The 19417-nt window shown below is 49.2% G+C and overlaps 1 protein-coding gene across 1 annotated transcript in view; it reads left to right on the forward strand.

Annotated features, from left to right (window-relative positions):
* The window catches only part of LOC126539807 (ATP-dependent translocase ABCB1-like), a 139699-nt gene extending 124516 nt beyond the window's left edge, over nt 1–15183 (forward strand). Inside the window, exon 6 of the mRNA XM_055075740.1 lies at nt 8770–15183. Within this exon, the coding sequence (XP_054931715.1) occupies nt 8770–9321 (552 nt within the window). The 3' untranslated portion in view covers nt 9322–15183. The remainder of the gene's footprint in view (nt 1–8769) is intronic.
* Nucleotides 15184–19417: the final 4234 nt, after the last annotated feature.

Below are 19417 nucleotides of genomic sequence, written 5' to 3' on the forward strand. Positions count from 1 at the left end.
GATATTTTTATCCCAGCTTTGAAGCTTGTTCTCACAGAATGAAAATAAAAAGCTGTTTCCACTCGTTGTATGGGCATTCAGCTTTTTCAGAAGTTCTAAGCTCGTGCTAAATCTTTGCACTACCTCCCAAGTACACACCCATGTTCATAAATTTGCCTTTATCCTCTCGCCAGCAATTCCTGTCACACGCGTATTCGTAAAAATCAACCCATTCCTGGGCACTTCCCGTGTACGACCAGACGTAGACCTCCGGCATGACAAGCTGCATGGGTGTCTTCCTAATTTCCATAAGGTTTGCTTGCAATGAAAAATCAAATAGTTACTGCTGATGCTGGCTATTCGTTTCTTGCAACTTCATTATATCGCGCATCAGCGCGCTTGCACTGTGGTCCTCTAAATCGTAGTTACGAGAGGCTACTTCCGTTATCATGAAGACGGGATTTGCTGTGGTGGAACCGCGAAGCTCGCAAGAACGCACGACGTCTGCGTCATGCTGGGGATGACTCAAGGCAATCTCGAAAGCCTTCGCCAGCATTCGACTTCAGGGAGTCAAGTTGCAGTAGTAAGAGTTCAATATGACAAGTGCTCACCCGAACAAGACCGCTCTTCCCCCTAGACGCACTGTGCAACATTCACCGGCTTATCACGGGAAACTGTAACGTCAGTGCACATTGTCCGTGGAAAACAGGTGTTCCATATGCGATTGCGCCAAATTTATAACAGAACAGGTAACTAGACCGACAAGCCGACCATCACTGTATACTTCAGCTCATACCAGCCCCGACTTCTTCGTCTTCAGAAGCACCTTTCTCGCTTGTTCCTCAGCTAGGTTATAACGGTTTTGCTAGCTGGTCATGTGCCGCCCGGGAATCGGCCACACACACATAACCCACAGCCACCTCTTAAGAAAGGGGGACCAACCGGTATGTGAAGAGTGCTCGGACAGCTTATCATCAATACATTGCGGTGAGTCTTTCCCACGGTCTCTACCGGAAGCCGTCATTTCTCACCTGGGTCTCCTTCGCCACTGTGGCGTGGCAGCCTATTACGTAGCACTCGCGGCGCTTATTCTTTTTCCGCTTCGGATTCCGAAGATATATGTCAACCAGAGCAATTGGAATGGAATTGAAACCTGCCGCCAACTGTAGAATCGCAACCACCGCGGGACAAAAATAGAGTGTGCCATCCACATCCGGAATCAACGTTGTCATTAAAACTGCAGACTCGACAAGCGACGGCTGCATATTCCGTGAATGATCGACCTACTCCTGTCCTGCTCACTGAAAGGTATGCCAACATTGCCGCTGGAAGTGACTTGTAAGGCCACTATGGGCAACGCCGGACGTTCTCGGCGCGGCCGTCGGAAGAAGAGAAAGGTGACAATTTTCTCGAGCAAAGTTCTCGTTCTGGGACGCGCCCGCGCACCTGCGAGCGCGTCCCAGAACATCGGCCGAGGCCCTCCTCTCCCTGGCACCTTGACGACGGAGCACCCACGCGGGCAGACGGTTCGAGAAGGCTCGAACTCTTTGAAGACACGGGGAAGAGAGAAGCAACTTAGCGAGCGCTTCGGCTTCTACTCCCTTGCTCAGCGCCGTCGCCCGTTGTTGGAATTTTCGGGCCATGTTATATAAGAGCGTGCTCGGCGTGCGGTATGTTATTTGGTTTTTAGGTCCGGCTTCTAGCAGCGAAGTAGACAACCCCGGCTTACAGGAAGTCGTAAAGTGTAAGCGTCGAGCTCAACTGTTAAATGTTGTGTCAGCTTTGGTTGCAGAGCAACAAGTGCTTAGTCAGCTTTGGTAGCTGAGTGCGAAGATTTTGTTACTTCTGTGCGTGTGTTACTGCACTGTTTCTGAAGTGTTATATAAATCACGTTCTTCTCTTTCTCATTGTGTCGTTGTCCACCGCCTGTAAGTCCCACGCAAAATCAGTGTGCACCTGGAGGTAGGCACCGAAGTGAAAGAAAAACCTTGAACTTTATTCGACCTAGCTGTTCTTTGTACGTACCGACTGCAACACTGCTAGCAAGTACAAACGATTGACGCGCCTTTTTAAGTTTTACCGCGCAGCTGTTTAGGTTTAGAATCCGTATGAATGATCCGCATGTGTGCTCTCGTAGAAGCGTATCTGGGCTTGCAAACGTCCACGTAGTGAACAAAAAAAAGATGAGCAGGGACACTTAAGGCTTCTTACGTATTGGAATGCGAAGGCATTATCACCTCTTAGGTGAAATGTTTTCGATTTATGTTTTCAACATGCATTAAAGTTCTTTCTGCTGAATGGGTGATCGGTGTGTGTGTTTGCGTATACGTTAGCCACATACCAGGAACATTCGGACCATTTCGATGCAAAACAATTAATTTGTGTGTGTGTGTGTGTGTGTGTGTGTGTGTGTGTGTGTGTGTGTGTGTGTGTGTGTGTGTGTGTGTGTGTGTGCGTGCGTGCGTGCGTGCGTGTGTGTGTGTGTGTGTGTGTGTGTGTGTGTGTGTGTGTGTGTGTGCGTGCGTGCGTGCGTTGTGTTGTGTTGTGTTGTGTTGTGTGTGTTTGGTTCGTTTTCTGAGGCGTGCTTCCGTGGGCGACATGTCACAGCTGCCGCTGAGGTAGACGCTTCCCAGTAAACACAGCACCGATGAAATCCGAAGGCAGCGACGTGACACGTGCAATGACGCACGCACTATACACACCTGATTTTATACACTCACGATTTGGTGCCGAGAGTGCGTCGCAGTAGACACAATACGCACAGTACCGATGAAATCCGAAAAGCAAGTAACACGTCGGAGACAGTGACGGAAGCAGTGACGTGAAGTGTGCAATGACGCAAGCAAAGGCACAACGTTAATCAACCACAACCGTGGAGCCACCGTGGCGTCGGGAAAGCGTGCTAGTCAATCCCACCGAGACCTAAATATACCAAATTTTCTTTTCAATTTCATTAATTGACTATTTACAGAAACGTGCTTGACAATTTTGACATCAATGCGATCATTTTAGACGTGTTTTTTCTCTTGGCACCCTCGGCCATTTTTGGCACCATCTTTCGGTCACGCCGCCTGCGCCGACGTCGGATTTTCGCGTAATGGGGCTATAATGCTTTCACATTAAAATTTCAGGCTCTCCTGCAATCGAGGGTAGATGTAAGCATGAAATGGCAACCAGCAAAGCAGATGGGGTGGAGATGATACTAGCCACAATATTAAAATGGGTGTAGTTCATCTTCGCAACGGCACACTCCTCCCCCTCCACCACACACACACACACACACCGCACCACGCCTTACTGCGCACTGGTTCAAAAATTAAATTATTGGGTTTTACGTGCCAAAACCACTTTCTGATTATGAGGCACGCCGTAGTGGAGGACTCCAGAAATTCCGACTACCTGGCGTTCTTTAACACGCACCTAAATCTAAGTACATGGGTGTTTTCGCATTTCGCCCTCATCGAAATGCGGCCGCCGCGGCCGGGATTCGGTCCCGCGACCTCGTGCTCAGTAGCCCAACACCATAGCCACTGAGCAACCACGGCGGGTGCGCACTGGTCCACATGCACGCTGCCCAGCTAGAAGAAGAAAACCGGCTCAAGGAGGCGCCACGCAGCGTGGTGCCATCTCTCGAGGCGACACAAAATCCGCGCCGCGGTACTCTCGTACCACTGGCGTTCAAGAGAGCACAGGCAACCCTGTCTCAGTGCGAACAAATGACAATGAAGTGTATGGCACCCTGTATATGCTTTGCACGTCGCTATTGGAAATGACAAATAAAAAAGTCGCAGTTTCGCCCGAAAGGCGAAGCATTGATTGCGATGGCAAAGTAGTAGACGACAGCTACACGAAGTAAGGATAGTAGATTTATTGTGCGTATAAACTTGTAAACGTAGGCATACTACACTCGCGGGAACTATGTATCATGATGAAATTAGGAAATACGCAGGCGCAAGTTGAAATCTGTTGGCACAGGATAGGGGTAACTTGAGATCGCCGGGAGCAGCCTTCGTACTACAGCGAACATAAAATAGGATTATTATTATTATTATTATTATTATTATTATTATTATTATTATACTAAGTAAGAATAGTAGTTTTATTGGTTGTGTAAACTTGTAATATAGATACACTCACTAAAAGAACAAGCGTGGTGTCAAGTGCGCCGAAGCAAACATGAACATACCTGACTCGACGACCGCGGAAACACGCTGTCAGAACGCTGGCGCGAGGAAACACGGCAGCAGCAGTGAGCGAAGGGACATTCGTGCTGTCTATCGCTTCAACGAAAAGTAAGCGCCGAGAACACACAGCACGCTCAAAGCTACGAGCAGCAGACGTACCTAGACTCTGCCCCCAACACAAATTCCTCTCAAGATACGGCCGCGCGATCGCGCGCAACCGTCACATGCGCACTTGCAGGCGGAGTAGGACACCGCCGCCGCCTCTCTCTCCGGTCGCCCCGGCGCCTCGCAACACTGGGTACCTCGCGCACGACTGGAGACGGCGCGCTTCCTGGCCGCTTTCGTCTCTATCGCGCGGGCGAGATTGAGCCGCGGTTGTCGGCTCCTTTCGCAAGCCTTCACTCGTACATACAGCGTAGAGCGCGCGGCGACGGCGTTATTGCCCTTAGACTTTAGACGGAGCCTCACGGCGACGCCGACACCGATAGAGCGCTTGAAATGTCTCTATAATTGCTATCGCAATAAAACTCCAGCGTACTAGAAGTTACAGCTTGAGTTATGTTGTGAACAAATATTAGGAATAAATCGGAAGCAACATTTTGTCACATGTTTGGGCAGCAACTAGCGCATGTAATGCGGTCCTATTAAAGGGTTGGGGTCCAGAGTTCGCATTTTCTTGAGTTTTGACTGGTTGCCCAGATGATCTCGTTTTATTCTCGTTTGAGTGCCCGGATAAGGGCTCCGGCTTTTGGCTCGTGGTCACTTGAAGGTCGCCGACAACGGGAGCTAAAAGCTTTTCATACTTAAAACGCCTTGCGTCAAAGCCAACTTTATCGCGAATTCTCTGCAGAAAACGGCTGTAACTATTGTTTTATCAAAACTATCCCCCAAAAATCAAACGACAATTGGCCACTAAGGCAACTATATCATTACGCCGAGTTTCATTTACTTTTAGTAATTAGGTACTTCACAGTGAAGTTGTAAAAGTTCTAGGATTCCCATCTGCTGTCAATACATTGCCCACTACTGGAGTGAATTGGACAGCCCCATGCTTGCCTGCTAGTATAAAACTCTAGTTCTTCCAAGTTTCACTAAGAAACTTAACCAAGAAGTATGCTCAATCGCAAATTACAAACAAGCGTGTTTTGTTTCGTGCACTCCTTTGAACTGCGCCCCTGTCAATAGGGTTTTATTTCGTGCACTACTCTGGCTTTGCTGTCCAACCATATTGCCTCCATGGATTGGGGGCGAATTTGGAAGCACGACAGCTTCGATGGCATTCCACCTTCATAAAGTGCATCATCATCATCCTATTTTATGTCCACTGCAGGACGAAGGTCTCTCCCTGCGATCTCCAATTATCCCAATCATAAAGTGCATTGGCCCCCAATTTTTTCTCTTAATACCCGACCACGCTCTGGCACTCCATTCTTTGGTGGTCTTATCTTCCTGGTATTGTATTTATTGAAACCGTGAAAAACAATGGACAAATATCTCACCAAAAAGAACAGACCTCCCAAAGAGGATGATGAAATGACATGCAATCCACGTTGCATGGGACCTTCACCGTCTGCTTCTGCACCTGTCGAGCTTTGCCTTAGCGGCATAGGCTCGCCATCTGTCGCTGTAACCATTGCTTCCGCACCCGTGCAAATTGTGGCTGAGGATCCAGTCCCTAATGTTAAACCACAACAGGGACGATATTACCAATCAGTTTGGAAACATCCGTACCAATGGTTTCCGTATGGCGCGTCAGTGAACAAGGTACATATTGAGACCTGTCGCGCTGCTCGTGAGAGGAGCATTTTTCGTCCAAATAGTTCCAGGGATAAAATTTCTCGCTTGACGTTTATGCAAAATGAGTTTTCTAACTGGAAGAAATCTCTTATAATATTTAAGTTCCGAGACCTCGAATCTGCACCGTGTGGCCATGAGCGGAACCGCAGCTGTGAAAGGGAGGGAGGGAGGGAGGGGTGAATGCCGAAACTGCTTGTGTAATTGGGAAGCAAAAAGTAATGGAAGACGCAACGAAAGTGCTGATGATAGCGACATTATCTTCATTGCGGTACTTAGCATGCCAGGGATTGGCAGTTCGTGGTCACGATGATGCAGAAAGCAACGACAGCTTCTACAACTTTGCGCCAGTGACATTCCAGGAACGGAGTGAGATTGCTGTGAGTTCTACGGTCAAGGTCTTCAGCCTGAACGGCTAAACTTTCATCGTAGTATAGACATAGACACAGCAAGGCAGCGCAATGCACCCTTGAATACGTTTCAGTGTGTTGTAGAGATGCTTTCGGGCGATAACTGTGAGCAGCTGCGAGATCTCTTGCCCGAGGTGGCTGAGCTTGTCAAAATTGCTTTGACTATCCCAGTCACGTCATGCACACCTGAGAGATCGTTGTTGTGCCTCCCTCACGCGAAAAGGTGCCTGAGGTCAGATGGGATAAGCGCGGTTAGATCCTATAGAGGTTCTCCACTGGCACAAAGAGCCTGCCCGCAAAATAAATCTCGTTGTCATCGCGAATTAGTTTATTGAAAGATCAACTGCGCGTAGAAACACGTTCTCGATCGTGCGGTAGCCTTTGTATAATATAACAGTGAACTTTATCACAGTATAATCCGCCAGCATTATTCAAGCTGTCACAGCTCTTGACCTTAATTCATCCCCTTCCATAAAATCTACATTTTGCCGCTTCGTTTTCACAACCTCTGCCCTTTCAGTATTTTTCTTGTCTTTCTGTTTTGTATCGAGTTCAGTAGTTTGTTTACATTTTTGAAACGCGAAGAGTTTAGGATCTGTGTTTACGTTATATTGTTAGTTTATTGTGGATATATTTGTGCTGCCCAGTGTTTTTTACACGAAGAGCTTAAAATCTCTTATTTTTTAATTGTTAGCCTATTGTGGAGTGTTTGTATTGTCCAGTGGTTCTCACAAACGAAGGGTTTGTAATGAGCTCGTAGTATTTGAATTGTTAGCTTGTTCAGGAAATGTTCGTGTTGCCCAGTGTTTTCTCTCCCCTTTACTATAGGCCTTATGCATGTCCACAAAGAGTTTACGTCTGTTTCACTTTCGTTTTTCATCTGTTTAGTATCTTAAGAACCATGCGGTCATTCTATTTAGCATATTCGCTCGGCTTTAGGAACAAATAAAACTGACGTTTACATATATTACCTCTCCGCCTGTGTATACCTCTTGCCAAGGAGCATGCGCGGGGGCGGGGGGGAGGGAGGCGTTGAATGAAAAAAGAAAGGATGCGAATCGCCCCCACCCCCCGCAGGTTGAAAACTCGGCGCTTATGGCGCGTTCTTTAATGCGATCACACCTCAGATCATAGAAGCATACCTGGAAATAATTTAGTGAGAGCACCTTACGGCGCCGTCTGCTTCAACGTATCTGCTGCGCTGAAGAAGCTTTTTTTCTGCGAGATCTGTGTAAATATACAAGCTTTCTTTTTTTTCTTTTTCTTTTTTTGGCGTGAGGCATTGTATGAAACATGCTAGGCGACGTCTAGTACGCTCTACTTTGTTTCTTTAAGACCAGTATCATATTTGTGCTGCCCGCTGCCTCCATACATACTGCTGCATTTCTTTCTTGATCTCCTTTCCACATGCGTTTGTTTATGAAAAAATAAACGAACAAACAAGCGGTTCACTTGAGTTGATAAACTTCCGTTGATAGTGCAGCGTTTGTCCCGTCTGTTTCTCGGTGGTGGCGGTTTGAGCGAGTTGGTATGCCACGACGTTTTCTTGAGTTAGAGCAATCAGAGTGAGTAACGGAAACAAGACACGTTAAGTAAAAACCCATATGAAATCAACAGAGACAGGGAGGCGGAAAACTACCAGCTGGTTTATTTCGTGACACCCGTGACGCTTTTCTACTAAGTGAAAGAACAACAAGCAAACACGCAGCATCATTTGACACGTGCCGGCAAACCAAGAAACGTCAATTCCTTAGTGATAATTGTACAGACGGTGTGCTTACAGACATATGTCTAAATCACACAATGCCTTTAGCTTCTGTTATTTCACCTGCGTGTTTTGTTTCCTTTGCTCATTCTAAGTTGCGCTATTTCAAGAAAATGTATGTTTATCTGCCTTTCTGTCTCCATTTTTTCTCGCGTTGCTTGTAACTTTCCCGGCCATGAAAAAGCTTCCTCAGGAATATATTAGATGAATACCTATGTGTGCACTTTATTATCTATGAAGCTATTCAAGGAAAGCTTGGGTATACTGATTACTTGGCTAAAACTAAACTAGTCAGCAGAAATCGGATCTATTGGTTCAAGCCAGGGTAAGATACCAGGTGAATATTAATTGCAAAGCCTCTCAGAATAAAAAAAGAATAATATTGAGCTCATCGTTGAGGACTGCGCAACGCCATGTTTGGGAGTGACATGTTTGTCGTCATGAGTTAACTAGATAGATTTAGAAGTAGCACCGTTAATGTTCCAAAAACGTACGCATGTGTGTCTATGGTATAGTCACGGTAATGCAACACTGAGTTGCGTTCTCATTTATATATGCGCCGTTAGCGTCCGCTAAGCGGTCAAGCCAGATCGGCCGCGTTTCGCATATCCCAATGCGATCTTTGGCTTCGGTGCAGCTGATCGACCACATCTCGACCAAGATGATGCGGCTGTCGTGGATGCGTGAGCAGCTGGGCTACGTGAGCTCGGAAACTCTGCTGCGTAGCTACAACATTGCCGACAACATCGCGTACGGCGACAACAGCCGCGACGTGTCACGCGACGAGGTCGTGGTGGCTGCGTGTCGGGCACAGGCGCACGACTTCATCACGCAGCTGCCTCAGGGTTACGACACCGTGCTGCCGCCGCCGGGGGAGCCGCCGTTGCTCAGCGAGAGCCAGGCCAAGCGAGTGGCCCTAGCCCGGGCATTGGTGCGGGACCCGCGCATCCTGCTGGTCGACGACTCCGTCAAGGGTCTGGACGCCGAAAACCAGCAGGCGAGCGAGTCGATCGCAGTCTGTCACGAAATAGCAGACGACGAGCGGTGTGGAGGGATCGTTACAGCTAGTAGCGGAGCTGGAAAATACCTGTCCTATAGATGTCTTTCGGTGAATTATATGCCGCGTTTCTCAATCCCCAAGTATTACCATTTGGTAACACTTGAAACGTTTCATGACAGTGTCAAGTAACCACGCCATGCAGCGTGACTGGGCCAACCCATTACCTCCAATAGAAAGTCCGACGGATTCACGCAAATAACGAGGAATGCACCTTCTTTTTTAGTACAGTTGTATAAGCTGCAAACGATGCATGACACCTGTGGGGAGGCATTTAGGAACTAGCTATGATGTCATTGCTATGATGTCAGAAAGAAAATTTTTCTGCAAATGCTACGCACACTGAATCCCCTAGCCATGACATTGACTAAGAAAGTCACCCATAAGCAGCACTGAGCGCAAATGGACGGCACTCCTTCAACTGTGATAACTGCACATTGAAACCATGCACAAGTTGAGCATCGCAGTGCCGCCTGCTTGCGTGTCACCTTTCATAGGCTTACAACATGTAAACTTCTGCGGTCACCATTTTTTAGCAAAGCCGCCGTGAAGGAGTAGAAACGTTATTTCTGCTTTACTTGCAAACTTCTAGTGCTCACGTGGTCCGTGTCTGTGTTTGTCTACACCCACAGCTGTTCCAAAAGAACCACAGTACAGGCAAGCTTTAATCGTAACTTAAGTTTCTAGCTCTCGGTGTGCCCCTCAAATTTGCATGTTGTTGACCAGATGTTTATTTATCCGACAATTCGAATACGTAATTCACATTACAGTACAAACCTGCAGCGTTGTACTTGGGCCGAGAATTACCAGTTTAGCGTATATGCGTGGCTTTTTTTGCTGACCAATGAACTGCAGCGGGGCGCTTGGTTTAGTGAAGTGCGTCATGGAAAAGCGCCCCGTGGCTTGGTGTGATCGGAGGGAAATTGGACGATCACATCACAGCTTTAGCACTCGGGAAGTCACCACCAAAAAGTACTACAATATACAACAAAATCCGCTGTAATATTTGTCAGTAGCCAATAAAATATAAAAAAGAACTTGAAAAAACAAGCACGAGGTCCACCAACCCTGTGCGTACAACGTGCAAGACTTGAGAAACATCAGTACCACCCTTTCGAAAATTCTGTTGAACGCATTTACATATGCCTACTTACCGCGTTAAATAAAACGTGGCGTGGTCACCTCTCTCGGTTCCAAAGCGCAAACCGTCGTTTCTCCATTTTGCCGGCTTGCGCGGCTTCCGACGCCGTTTGTCGCTCGCCTTCGCCGTCAGGTGGTGCGCAACGCCATCGCGGAGGCGAGCAAGGGCCGCACCTGCGTCATGGTGTCGTCCAAGCTGTCCGTCATCAAGGACGTGGACCGCATCTTCGTCATGCAGCGCGGCAGGGTGGTCGAGAAAGGCTCGCACGCCGAGCTCATGCGGCGGGAGGGCGTCTACCACAAGCTCTTCACCGAGGAAGGAGCCGAGCAGTGAAACGGCGGCGCCCACTTTCATCCGCGAGAGGGTTCCCAGTGGCCCGCACAGACATTGCCCACAGAACTTTGCTTCCAATGCCGTACCACATTTTTTTTTTTTTTTTTTTTACTGCGAATCCACTTGAACTTTTTAACTAGCGTCTATCTCCTGATCGTTCGAGCCCTACCATTGAGAAGGCATAGTGCAGTGTACAGTGTTATGCTTAGAGTTATTGTGCAAACGTAGTTTTAAGACGCCGCTCGTTCGACACCAGCGCGCTGCCTGGTGTTCCAGGTGCCTGGTGGTAGCCTGCAAACGGGCGTGAATGCGAGCTACCGCAGCGGTCGGCACCGACCGTGGTAATTGGCTAACGAGCGGCAAACGCCAGAATATCCAGCGCGTATTATTGTGTGCGCTTTGCCCGGGCTGTCTTGAATGAAGGCGCACTGCGTCTTTAAGCGTGCTTCTATCTCTTCTGGTATGTGTTGCGTGGATAAAGTAGGACAAGGCAACATTTATTGTTGAAATATGCTGAAATCTTTCGTCTAAGCATGTTTCATGGCACTTTCTAGCATTTTCTCGCGATTTCCTTTTTATATATAGAGCGTCTACTGGGCACCTGTAATTTTCTTACGATTTGTAATATCTAAACATTTGTTCGTAAAATCGGCTCCACAGATGCTGTGTCTTCGATATCAGTTTCCGTCTGCGTGTCAACGTTTTCATACACGATATGTGAATTTCTCGCGGTGTAAGCAGTACAGCTCAATGACCCCTAGAACTTTCTGCAAGACAAGAGAATGAGACATGTTAAAGTTACAGAAAGGTGGTATATCTGCAGCCTTTCCTTAAAGGACCCCACACCAGAACACAAAGAAAAGTTGTTATACGCTGGAAGTTGCTACATGTCCTCTACCGCAAAGAGTTTTCAAATTGGTTCATTATTAGCCGAGATCTATAGAAATATTTCAGTGCCACGAACCGATGATTTCAGGAGGCGAGCTTCACCGCCAGCATAATCTCTCTCCTCGTTGCTCGTCTAGGTTGGTCTAGCCTCCGCAAGCGAAATTCCTTCCCTGCGTTCTCCCATTAGCGGCGCCCTCTCGGAAAGTTCTTTGTCGCCACTTAGAAGGACTGTCAGGGGTGCACTAATGGAAGCGAAATTTCGAATGAAATGCCCGAAATACGAGCATAAACGAAGAAAACTTTGAAGCTCCTTTAACTTCTTTGGTGGTGGAGAGTCGGTGACAGCGCGGAGCTTGGCTGGATCCGGAAGGATGCCGTCTCGCGATACAACATGGACAAGAATAGTGAACTTTAGGGCGCCGAAACGACATTTTTTTTTTTTTTTTGAGTTGAAGTCCCCCGTCAGTAAGGTATTTCAGAACGTGTTCGAGACGACTGAGATGTGTTCGTAAAACAGCGGAAAGGACAACTACGTCATCCAGGTAGCTTAGACATGTGTTCCATTTGAAGCCGCGTAAAATATTATCCATCATTCCCTCAAAAGTGGCTGGAGCATTACACAGGCCGAAAGGCATTACGATGAATTCGTATAATCCGTCAGGTGTTACAAATGCTGTTTTAGGTCGATTAGATGCTGCCGAAGGGACTTGCCAGAATCTGGAGCGTAAATCCAGCGAAGAAAAGAACTCCGCTCCCTGCAAACATTTGAGAGCGTCGTCGATGCGTGGTAACGGGTAAACGTCCTTGCGCGTTATCTTGTTCAGACGTCGGTAGTCGACGCAAAATCGAATGGAGCCATCCTTTTTCTTAACGAGAACGACCGGTGACGACCAGGGACTGTTGGAAGGCTGCACAACGCCACGCTTGAGCATGTCACCAACCTGGTGGTCCATGACACGGCGCTCAGAGGCGGATACTCGGTAAGGGCGCTGCCGTAGAGGTGTATGACTGCCGGTATCTATCTGGTGAAAAACGGTCGATGTGCGGCCCAAACCGGAAACATGGCTGTCGAAAGAAGCGCGGAACTTCTGCAGGAGAGTGATAAGCTGGCTTCGTTCTGAAGATGACGTTTCATCGTCGATGGAGGGGTGGAAAGCGTCGAGGAGTGACTGATCAACCGCAGGGTAACAAGTAAGTGCGCTAAGGTCCGCAGAAGTAGAAACGGCAGGAGCGTCAACGATGCAAAAGGTGTCGACCAGTTGAACGAGGCCTAGCCATTCACCATGAAATAAAGGTCAAGGGCAGGCCGTGGCATTGTCGACGACCATTTTCGTTACGCCACTGCGAAGAGTAAGGAGAGCAAAGGGCAGCGGAGAACATCTGCGGCGAATGAACGCCTCAGAGGGCGTAAAGAGAACAGTGCCATCAGAAATAGCGGCGCTTGACACGGCCACAAGCAGGGAAGAGCATGAAGGGACAGCATTGCCTTCAGACACAAACAGTTTAGCACTAGAAGTGGGGTTTTCGACAGTTTCAAAGTCCGGAAGTGCAGCAAGTTCGAGTTTGGCGTGACAACAGTCAGTAACGGCATTATTATTTGCAAGGAAGTCCCAGCCTAATGTCATGGGAACACGAGGGCAGCACGACGAATTCGACGATATACAGTAGTCCTTGAATAAAGACGCGAGCAGTACAGGCAGCGAGAGCCATAATATTTTGAGCATTCGCGGTTCAAAGGGAGAAGCCGCGGAGCGAAGCGTCAAAACCTTTCGTAGTGTGCGGCAGAGTTCGGCAGAAATTACGGATACGGCGGCTCCTGTATCTACAAGTGCCAGGACGGCGATTCCTTCGACAGACAATTACGTTGGCTGGAGAGGGACGAGGACTTGGGAATTGTGACGTGGACGCAGTTCGTGCCTCGGGAACTGCGGCCATCAGTTTTCCTGCTCGGTGGACACGGGACGGCGCCGCATGGGAGAAAGTGAGCGGCGGGTAGACGCGGTTGGACGGTCAGGGGAAAAGGAAGAGGTAGGAAGGCTGGAAGGCGAAGAGGAAAACTGAGCGGGAAAGGGTGGCGCTCGCAGGATGTACCGAAGAGGAAGCATGCAACGACGACAATGGCGCGCCACGTGACCAGCACCACCACAAGCAAAACATGTTGGACGGTCATCGAAGGTGCACCACTGGTGGGGGTAAGGTCCGAGTCATGGTTGAGGAATCGGAAAATGCTGTCGGTCGGGTAGCGGCATAGGAGGAAAATGCTGTCTGTCTGGAAGCGGTATAGATGGCGGCAAAAATGCCGGCGGTTGATGCATAGAGGGCGGCAAGAGCGTTTGTGGACGAGATCGGGAAACTGCTTCAGCGTAAGTGAGAGGTGCAGTGACTGGTGTCTGCTCAGCGAATGGAGGAACGGCTTGAGAGACTTGCTCTTGAATGAAGTCGTGGATTGTAGGAAGCAAAGCGAGTGGTGTTTCCGGGACAGAAGACGTCAAAGATAGTTGGCGGGCGACCTCTGCGTGAACAAACTCCTGAATTTTCATGAGCAGAGCGCCATGGTTGTCGTCGACTCCAAGGCTTCACAGAGAATTGTTATGAAGAAAGGTACCTGTATGCATTTTCATGACGCGGTCGAAGAAATTTTGGACTTGTTCATTAACACATCGGGAGGACTTAAGTTCACGTATGAATTGCCAATTACCAACCGCATTCAGTTTCTCGATATTAATCTTTGTTTTTCTTTGGACGAGCATGTATGCTGGGGATATCATCCCCGATTTAAGAAAACCTTGATGCGCTACGACAGCGCACACTCTAAATTGATTGAGAGAGGCACAGCAACCACGCGTAGTAAGGCAGCACTGAGTAAGTCGTGCGAGCATGAGTGCGATCAAAGTTTCTTTAAATCAGATAGCGCGATAACAGAACGCAGGCTTTCCCAGTTCTGTGATCACTTCAGTATGTGAAGCCATCTTGCACAAAGAGAAAAGAATAAGCTCCGAAACATCACAAAAAAAAAGAATAAAGACAAGAGGCAAGCGCACGTGGTGCCATACTTGCGCAAGTTCTTTCACAATTTAAAGAAAGTTTCCATTAGACATAATATTAATTTGCTTTTCAGTTCCCCGAGTAAGCTGTCCTCGAAATGTAATGGTATGAAAACGCGCGAAAGGCGCCTGTGCACCACAAATCGTGAATCTCGTTTCACTGACTGCAGGCGCAACGTTATCTGCCAGATACCGCTGAGCTGTGGAAAAACTTTGGTCAAACGGGACAGGGGGTGTTTCAATGAAAGCTCGTCAGCACAGCAATAACCTAAAGAATGGCTATGGGAGTCATTTAGCAGTACATTGCAACAAGTGTCACTGCACTCCCATAATTGAAAAAACAAGATTTATAGGGAAAGGAAAAGGTAAGAGTGAAAGGGGAATAATACAGGCTTACTGCATTAAAAATGAAGGAAATGAATGTGTAAGCGCTCCCTCTCTTGCCTTGTCGCGAGAAGTAGCTTTTTTGGAAGAAAGCTTGTGATGCTGCTGATTTGCAGATCGTTTTTGCGACTGGTGTACGCATGCCTATGCTGAAAAAGGTGTAAATGGCTGTAGAATTTCAAATAAACTTCCAGTTGGCAGTCAGCGCTTGTCTGTGGTATTTGTTTCCTCGTGTCCTTGTTTTATTCGCTCTGTTTAACCTCAGTTCTAAAGCTTGACAGAGAATCGGCGGGCGCAGTGGGACGTCGGGTGTGAAGTCTTCAACGACAGTTTGAGGACTCTTCGATAATAACATTTGAAGCGCGTCGTCCTCAATACCCTTCATTATATGTTTGATTTTCTCCTCCTCTGATATCGACGCATTCACCCGTTTGCAAAGGCCAACAATGTCCTGAATATAGCTCGTGAAGTTCTATCGTGTGTGCAAACGTTTTGTCTGAAGCTTTCGTACTGCTGGCCGACCGGAAACTTGGGTAAAGCTCGTCTTGAAGACCAACCACGAAGCGAGGTCGGCTTCATCGTTTAGAAACCATAGTTTTACAATGTCTGTAAGGTAGAATGCCATGTTTCTCAACTTGGTAACATCGTCCCACTGGTTATGCGCACTCACTCGCTCGTAAGAGCAGATCCAATCTTCAACGTCTTTGTCATCTAGATGTGCCGGAGAAGATGGATGATGATGATAGCAACTTTATTGTACCGCCAGATAAGGAGGCCCCTACTCCCCGTCCCCGGCACACAGGCCTTGGGGACGGGGGCCGGAACCTCCGCGATTAGAAGCAAACAAAGAGGTCTTGACTCTTCGCGGCTTCTTCCGCCAGGCGGATGGCGTGTTGCTGTGGAGTAGGGTCCTCGCTCCGCAGCAGGGCTTCCCAGGCCTCTCTACAATTTGTTTGCTTTAGCCCCTGGTAAGCTAGCGCATTCCCAGAATATGTGATCGAGGGTCCCTCTCGCCCCACAGTGTTTGCACTCATCGTTTTCTCTATCATGCATAACATGGTATGCCCAGACCGGGTTTACGAAGTTCCCAGCTTGCAGGCGTAGCCATGCGTATGCCTCTCTATTGTTTAGACTTTTATCCGGTGGTGGCACCAGTCTCCTGCGTAGCCGATAATTTTCGACAATCTCCGTATAATTTTGCAGACGCTCGACCATGTTCCGGCAGTCGGGCGGTTCCACAGCCACCCGGAAGTAGACAGCTCAGGCTAACTCGTGGGCCACCTCGTTGCCAGGAACGGACGTGTGTGCGGGGGTCCAAATTAGGCTAATTTTTCTGTTCAGCCGTCTACTGGCCAGAACCCTTGCCGCTTCCGGCGAGATCCTACCCTTTACAAAATTCCAGATGGCCGTTTTGCAAGTCGGGTGTGGCGGTCGCCTCGGTGGTCGACGGCCGAGGTGCCCCCGTATCGGCCACCACCATTAAGAAGAAGCCGCAACTCGTAACCGCCGGAGAAGATGGAAGGATCTCGCTGACGCAAGGCCTCGGCACAAACCAGGGTGGGCGGCACTGTCGGAGGAGTTGGAGGAGTGCATGCGTCGTCGGGCGTGATGGCGGTAGAGTGCGACTCCGAAGTTTAGGCTGGTCGAAACCCAGCACGTCCACCACTTGCTTAAGATATTTATTAGCAACGGGCGCAGGCGAATGGCTAGCAGTCACAAGCGTTAGGTCAAGCACAGCAACCACGAACGCATACCGACGGCAATGGCGCTGAGGCGCAGGCTACACTTCTTCATTACAATTTATTTATTTATTTATAGTGCAGTACCGGACATGCGTTCCCAGTTGGGTTAACCTGGCCGGCTTTTGTCAGTGTAGGCGACATGAGTGTGTGCGCCGATCCCGATCATAGTTCAATACCGGACATGCGTTCCCAGGTGGGTACCCTGCCCGCTTAGGTCCGTATAGGCGACAAGAGTGTGTGCGCCGATCACGGAGGTAGTGCAGTACCGGACATGCGGTCCCAGGTGGGTAACCCTGCCCGCTTACGTCCGTATAGCCGACAAGAGTGTGTGCGCCAATCCCGGAGGTGGTGAAGTACCGGACATGCGTTCCCAGGTAGGTACTTTGGCCGGCTTACGTCCGTATAGGTGAGAGGAATGTGCGCCCCGATCCCGGAGAGTCCAGCACCGTACATGCGTTCCCAGGCGGGTACCCTGCCCGCGTACGTCCGTGTAGGTGACAAGAGTGTGTGCGACGATCCCGGAGGTAGTGCAGTAGCGGACATGCGTTCCCAGGTGGGTAGCCTGCCCGCTTACGTCCGTTTAGGTGACAGGAATGTGTGCGCCGATCCCGAACATAGTGCAGTACGGACATGCGTTCCCAGGCGTGTACCCGGCCCGCTTACGTCCGTATAGGCGACAAGAGTGTGTGCGCCGATCCCGGAGGTAGTGCAGTACCGGATATGCGTTCCCAGGTGGGTACCCTGCCCGCTTACGTCCGTACAGGCGACAAGAGTGTGTGCGCCGATCCCGGAGGTACTGCAGTACCGGACATGCGTTCCCAGGCGGGTAGCCTGCCCGCTTACGTCCGTATAGGTGACAAGAGTGTGTTCACCGATCCCGGAGGTATTGCAGTACCGGACATGCATTCCAAGGTGGGCACCCTGCCGCTTACGTCCGTATAGGCGGCAGGAATGTGTGCACCGACCTTTTAGATAGTGCAGTACCATACATGCTTTTCTAGGCGGCTACCCTCGCCGGCTTATGTCAGTACAGGCGATAGTGTGCGCCGATCCAGGAGATAGTGCAGTACCTCACATGCGTTCCAAGGCTGGCACCCCGCCTGATTACGTCCGTATAGGCGACAGGTGTGTGCGCCGATCCCGAACATAGTGCAGCACTGGACATGCGTTTCCAGGTGGGTACCCTTACCGGCTTACGTCCGTATAGGTGAAAGGAATATGTGCACCCATACCGGAGAGAGTGCAGTACCGGACATGCGAACCCAGGCGGGTACCCTCCTTGCTTACGTCCGTATAGGCGACATTATTATGTGCGCCATCCCGATCATAGTGCAGTACCGGACATGCGTTCCCAGGCGGGTACCTGCCCGCTTACGTCCGTATAGGCGATAAGAGTGTGTGTGCCGATCCCGGAGGTAGTGCAGTGCCGGACATGTGGTCCCAGGCAGGTAGCCCGGCCGACTTACGTCCGTATAGGCGACAAGAATGTGTGCGCCGATCCCGGAGGTATTGCAGTACCTGACATGCGTTCCCAGGGAGGTACCCTGGACGACTTATTTCCGTATAGACTACAGGAATCACGTAGTAGTTCTGCGGAAACCCGCAAAGTGGAGAGAAGTAATGAATAAAGGGAAAATCAGACATCCACCTGGGTGGATGTCTGATTTCCCCTTTATTCAGGCTACAGGAATGTGTGGGCCGGTCCAGGAGATTGTACAATACGGGGCATGAGTTCTGATGGGGTGGGGAGGTACCCTTGTCGGTTTAGGTTCGTATCACGGCACGTGGACAGGAATGCGTGGAGCGATCCCGGGCATGTGTTCGGGCAGCAGAGGCAGCGGCAGGAACAATCGTGTAGCGCCTGACCATCGTCTTTGCTTTACGCATAAACAGCATTGTGCCGGCTATCTACCGACTAACATCGACTATCTACACTACTGCATCTCTCGCCCTGCTGCTATTCTGGACGGACAACAGACAACGCCCCCTTCAAGCCTGTTATAAAAGCCCAGCCTGCCGACGGATGCTCCACACTTCGGGCAGCAGAGCCAGCGGCAGGAACAATCGTGTAGCGTCTGACTATCGTCCTTTCTTTACGCAGGTTGGCTGATTTTCACTGTATCTAACAAGTAACCAAATGTCCCGCTGCCGCTGCCGCCCTAGCTTGTGTTCACTATGAGTACTGTGCCGACGGATACTTGTCTTACATGTTTTGAGGATTTTTCTGATGATCAAGATTTGATGACATGTGCAGAATGTCGTCAGCCCTACCACCTTGGTAAATGCGCAGCCATTAGCGAGCGAGTATACAAATAAAGAAATGAAGCAGATAACAAAACATTAAAATGCCCAACATACAGTTTGCCTTCGTCTCGTAGTGGGCAAACGTCCGTGCTCCCACCTGCTTTCGGTAAAGAACTTTCTGAAATCAAGGAGAATTTTGCTGCACTTACTGTCAAGCTGGATGGTCTGAGATCATTAAGAGACCGTAACAAGCATTGAAAAATCTGTTACGTATATTTTTGAGACATACGACACGCTACTAACGACTTCTGAGAGGCATGTTGGAGAGATTGAAAGGCTACGCACTAAACATGAAAGCACTGAAGAAGATTAAAACGAGCTAAAGAAAGAGCTAAACGATCTACAACAATACAGCAGAAGACAGTACATGAAAATCCATGGCTCGCCCTTTG

This window comes from Dermacentor andersoni, chromosome 2, assembly GCF_023375885.2.
Source record: "Dermacentor andersoni chromosome 2, qqDerAnde1_hic_scaffold, whole genome shotgun sequence".
In the NCBI taxonomy this organism is placed as follows: domain Eukaryota; kingdom Metazoa; phylum Arthropoda; class Arachnida; order Ixodida; family Ixodidae; genus Dermacentor; species Dermacentor andersoni.